This window comes from Cebus imitator, unplaced genomic scaffold (assembly GCF_001604975.1).
Source record: "Cebus imitator isolate Cc_AM_T3 unplaced genomic scaffold, Cebus_imitator-1.0 Scaffold31, whole genome shotgun sequence".
NCBI lineage: Eukaryota > Metazoa > Chordata > Mammalia > Primates > Cebidae > Cebus > Cebus imitator.
Genome location: NW_016107346.1, coordinates 4,172,618 through 4,178,617, shown reverse-complemented (window position 1 = coordinate 4,178,617; position 6,000 = coordinate 4,172,618). Strand labels below are relative to the sequence as shown.

Sequence of the window (6,000 nt, the reverse complement as noted above, 5' to 3'; positions counted from 1 at the left end):
CAATGTGGTTTGCTGCCTTCCTCCCCATCACCTATATCTGGCATTTCTCCCCATGTTATCCCTCCCCAACTCCCCACCCCCTGCTGTTCCTCCCCTACTCCCCACAACAGACCTCAGTGTGTGGTGCTCCCCTCCCTGTGTCCATGTGTTCTCATTGTTCAACACCCGCCAGTGAATGAGAATGTGGGGTGTTTGATTTTCTGTTCTTGTGTCAGTTTGCTGAGAATGATGATTTCCAGGTTCATCTAGGTCCCTACAAAGGACACAAACTCATCGTTTTTTAGGAGAAAGATGCATAAAATGGCTTAAGTATATAGCCTGGAGGGACAAATAATTTCAGATCTCATACACAATGCTGGGTGGGGTAGTGTGGCCTATGGAATAAAAAACTGGTCTTGGAATATAGGAAGCCTAGATTTCAAGGTTGCCTTCATACCACCAAGCTCTGTGTCCTTCGGCAATTTGCTTAATCCTGACTCTCCTTGTCTGTAAAACATAAATAATGATACCAGCTTTATGGTTTGCTCTTTGGATGAGGTACAACATATGTAACATGAGTGTGCATACTTCACACATATGTAAGATAATATGTAAAGAAATATATACCTTACTTGGCATCTCACATACTTATATGTACTATATGTCCAGATAGTAGGGATGATATTATAAATATAATATACATTGCTAAGAATGGCTTTATTGATATTACTGACAAAAAAATTTTTGCTATTATCCATGAACTAAAAGTAAACCAGGCTATTAAATTTATTTCATAAAATTAACACTAAATATCACAAAGTGCTCAATTTCATGTAGTAAGTCCTAGAATAAAGTTAACCTTTAAAACTTATCAATGGAAAAAGAAAGAAATGTTGACTCTATAAATAAAGTTCTACTACAAAATTATCATCATTAGTATTCATTATAGACTGTGTGACAGATCTTGTCTTATCTCATTTAATCTTCACAATAGTCCTATGATATAGGAATTGTTAAATCTATTTTATAGATGAGGAAACCGAGGCACAGAAAAACAAAATAACTTGTCCAAGATTATTCGGCTAGCAGGTTTGAGAGTTGAGATTCAATTTCATTTTGTCTAGCTCAGAACCCTAACCAACCTTTACCTAACTTGGTGATAGGAAATAGTGTTTTAAAGACATTGTATCATCCAAAACTACAAGATTCTTAAGATGGAAAACTGATGATGATAGAAACCAAAACGTGAAGCAAGATCAGAAACTTCCATGCTACACTGACCTTGTTATCAGTTATAAAGAGTAACACAGTCTTGGCAAATAGCGTTCCCAGAGAAGGTTAATAAAATGAGCAGACAGCATTTCAAAAATAGCTATACAGTGCATATTATCTACTTCTCCCAAACACAATATCATCCTTTCAAATGATTTAACACATTGCAGCCTCCTTGTGTGTCCTTAGTCATGAAGTCTGTTCTTAATACTCTCCACAAAAATCATGTTGACTTTAGCTCAGCCACTTTTGCTACCTCATTGACTTTTACCCACAAGGCTCTGCGAAGCTGATGCTATGCTTATGTGATAAGAGCATACTTATTCTGTTAGTTTAGAAAGCTTTTTGCATATTTAATATGGCAACAAAAATGTTTGCTGTTATGCATGAATTAAAATAAAATGAAACAAACTATTTAATTTCTTTGATTAAATTAACACTAAATATCCCAAATTAGCCCAATGAAATAAATCATCAATATTTACTTCCTTTTCCAAATGGAGAAAGATGGAAGGTAGCTTCTCAGTTACTACTATTGAGTAAATATTTTTATAATTGTATTCACTACTTAACATGATGGTCCAGATATAACAAAATGCAGCTTAGCAGGATATATCCAAAAGGAACACGTGTGGATTCATCCAACTATATGCCTCAGCTCTTCTGGAATGCAGGTTGTCAGATGGTGGCACTTAATTTCCAGACAATGGGTAAGTACATTCCTGCTCCCATTCTGTTATGAAGTCACATTGCCAAGTGTCCCAAAACCATTCCCACATAAATGGGGAGACAAAATTGCCAGACTTGATTGAAAAAATAAAGCAAATTTCAATGAAGGAAATATCAGTGCAAAAATAAAAGTGAACTTTGAAAATCGAGATATTTTCTTCAATTATTCCATAAATGGATCTTTATTTCTACAGGTTTTGCATTATTTTTCAAACAAAAATTTTTAGACTTTTAAAAATAATACATATTTATTTTGAAAACAATAGAAAATTTAATAAGTATTTTAAAAACAAACAGCCAGGAATGCTACCAACTCAGAGATTCCACAGTGTTGACTTTTAGCTTTGTAATCTATGTCTTTTTTTTCTACATATAAATGATTTTTATGTAAATCCTCATTTAAAATAAATACATATATATTCATATGTACATATATAAACTCACTTAAGTGAGTTTAAGTTTAAGCATATTTCACAATTCACTAAAAACTTATTTCTAGCCATTAAATTTCTTTTGGAAAAGTTGTTTTTTTTTTTAATAATTACTAATGTTAAAAGATATGAATATTTTAAGCACCTTTTTTAATATTACCAAATTGTCTGTAAAAAATGTGCTATGTCACCCTGCTATTGGTAATGTTTGTTATGAGGTAGTCTCTCTCATTTGAGATCTTGGTTAAGTATTATCATTAAATAATAATAATTAAACTTCAGACAAAAATGTTATTTCACTGTTATTTTAAATTCATTTCCTGAATTATTATTGAGGTTGAACTTTTTAAAGTATGTTTCTTTAAACATACTTTATGTTTAAAGTGTTTAAACATAAATTTTTTGTTTGTTTTTGTATTTCTACTTTTATGAATTACAAACTCAGGACTATTGTCAATTTTCTTGTTGATTTATAACAGCCCTTTTATTTTAAGGGTATATTGTCTTTTGCGAAACAGAGACAAATTCATTGGATGAGCTCAGGCTGATTAATGTTTAATTAAAGTTCTTGGTTTACTTGTATGATTACAGCCTCCCCACCCAGGATGAGAGCCCTATGGTCCCATTTCTCTCATGGTTTCTTTTTTATTTAACCTTTCATCCATCAAAATTTAATTTTGATACATAATCTCAGTGAGAGCAATTTTTTTTTCAACCTAAACAGTCATCCCACTGAACTGGAATTACAGGTTAATAGATACAGCCTTTTTTTGTTGTTGTTGTTGTTGTTGTTGTTGTTAATTGAGATCTATTTTTTTCACTTTATACCTTTTCCATTAATAAATTTGTCTGCCTTCCTGGATGCAATAACTCACTGTTTTTACTCTATTTGATAATATGGATTAATACCTGTAAGTGATGATTCTCCTTTACTACTATTAATTTATAGTTCCTTTTTGGCCATTGCCAGTGAAATTATTTCAAATATACTTAATTTAATCATATTATGTTTCCCTTAACCACTAAAAAAAGAAAACTATTTTTTAATCATATTAAATTTATAAATTTATCTGACAAAAACTGACACCTTTTTAACTTTTAGTTTTTCTGTCATGAGAAAAATGCTTTTCTCTTTACTTTACAAATTTTTATGTTAGGCCCCTCAGCAAAATCACTCATCTTCATTACAGGTCTTGTTGTCTTAGATTGAATCTTTCTTTTTATTTATATTATATTTTTAACAGATTGTTTCTGGATATGTATATTTGTATATTTATTTTATATATGTATTTTACAAATGATCATCTTTCTAAACTCTTACAATAGCCTATTTTTTGCAAGTAGATTAGAATTTTTAGTCACACAAAGACAGTAATTTAATCATAACTAATTTCTCCACCTATCTTATTTATTGCTTTGTACGGACCATTCTAGGATCTTAAATGAGGGTTCCAAGTGGGCGTCTTTCTTTTTTTTTTTTTTTTTCAGGAGGAAGTTCAACATTATGCCTTTTATTAAGTATCTATCAAGCTTTAAGCCACAATTAACAGTGATTTGCAAGATATTTATGGCTTTTCTTTTTTAAAATCAATTAATTTATTTTTATTGATACATAATAGCTGTACAAATGTTTGCAGTACATATGATAATTTGATATGTCATAGAATCAAATCAGAATTATTGGTATATCTATCCCCTGAAATATTTGTCTTTATATTAGAAACAATCAGATTGTTTTCTTCTAGCTATTTTTTAATGTACAAACTATTAATGTTAACTACAGTCACTTCCTTATCTATCAAACACCAGGTCTTACTTTTTCTATCTAAGTGAAGAGTGGGCATCTTTCTCTTTATCCTGATCCCAACATAAATTATACGGTTGTGATATCATCAAGCTGGATATTGGCTGTGACTTTGAGTCAGATATTCTTCAACACACTAAAGGACACGAGTCCTATTTGACTGTTTTAGAAGTTTGTATTGAATGTTATTAAATATCTCTTGGACATTCGTTGGGATGATCTTATGTTCATCTTTCAGGCATAAATGTGGTGTTATCTTAATAGATCTTATCTCCTAATATGCAATTATCCTTTTGTTCCCACGATAAGCTCTATTTATTTGTTGTGTATTATTTTTAGAACATATTACTTGCTAATGTAATTTTTAGGCTTTTGAAGCCAATTTTTTTCAAGTGTCCATTATTTTTCTTGAAATTGAGTCCAACTTTGGTTTCATAGTTATGTTTATAAAATAATAGTTTAATAAGAGAAAATTTCACTTATTTTCTCTGCTCTGAAAATGATTTGTTACATGAGACTTTACAATAATTATATCATCACCTCTTTATTAGCCACATAAATAGAGACGAGTCATGACACAGATAATCTGGAACAGTTGACAACCTGCCAGATTCTTTACAATTTTAATATGTATTTTTTCATCCTATCAGTTGCAATATGTGTGAATATTCATTTGATGTACTGACTGAGTCTGAGGAAAATTTTGACCAGTAACCTTTGTCCACTGGAAAAGAGTCCATGTATAATTAGATATTCATTGTAAGTAATCACAGAAGTCCAAATTTTAAAAAAGAATTTTTTTGTGCAAATTAAAAAGCAAGAAAAGGCATTATAGAATCCTCTTTTAATGAGGTTTGAAGAAAAGTCCATTCTAAAAAACAAGGCTTGAGAGTATAAGTTGGTTTAAGCTTTCTGAAGGGCATTTTAGCAAGGCATCAAAGAAATCTTTTCCAATGTGGACATCATTTGTCCCAGAAATTCCACTCATAAGAAAATCACTGATGATGTTTTCAAAGATTTTACCACAATGATGTTTATCAAAACATTATAAGTTAGGGTGAAAAATTAGAAGGAACATATATGTGTTCCAAAAGGGGACTGGTTAAATATATTATTCTAATATATGCTTATATATTAGAATAATATATTTAATATATATTAGATAAACTAGAATAATATATTTATTATATATTAGATAAACTAGAATAATATATTTATTATATATTAGATATGTTAGAATATTTAGTATATTATGTATTATATATGTATATAATACATATTATTCTAATATATTTAATCAAAGGAATTTCAGACAGCTTTTATAATTAAGGCAGATAAATATTAAATGAAATCAACATACTGTATGCCAAAAATATATTTGAAGTGGAAAAGCAGACTGTACACCCACCTGTTGACAGTGATTATTTCTGGATTTGGGGATTACAGGTAAATTTTTTTTTTTTTTTTAAGATGGAGTTTCACTCCTGTTGCCCAGGCTGGAGTACAACAGCACAATCTCAGCTCACCACAACCTCTGCCTCCCGGGTTCAAGTGATTGGCCTGCCTCAGCCTCCCGAGTAACTGGGATTACAAGCATATGCCACCATGCCCAGTTAATTTTGTATTTTTAGTAGAGACAGGGTTTCTCCATGTTGGTCAGGCTGGTCTCAAACTCCCAACCTCAGGTGATCTGCCCATCTTGGCCTCCCAAATTGTTGAGATTAGAGGCATGAGCCACTGCACCCAGTCAATTTTTTTTTCTTATCTGTGTTTTCTACATTTCTA

The 6,000-nt window shown here is 31.1% G+C and overlaps 1 protein-coding gene across 2 annotated transcripts in view; it reads left to right on the top strand.

The window, feature by feature from the left end:
* PLCB1 (phospholipase C beta 1) overlaps positions 1-6,000 on the top strand; it is a 731,248-nt gene that overhangs the window by 573,036 nt on the left and 152,212 nt on the right. For both annotated transcript variants that reach the window (XM_017523921.2, XM_017523922.2), the window contains exon 18: positions 1,837-1,961. In XM_017523921.2, the coding sequence (XP_017379410.1) occupies positions 1,837-1,961 (125 nt within the window). The remainder of the gene's footprint in view (positions 1-1,836; positions 1,962-6,000) is intronic.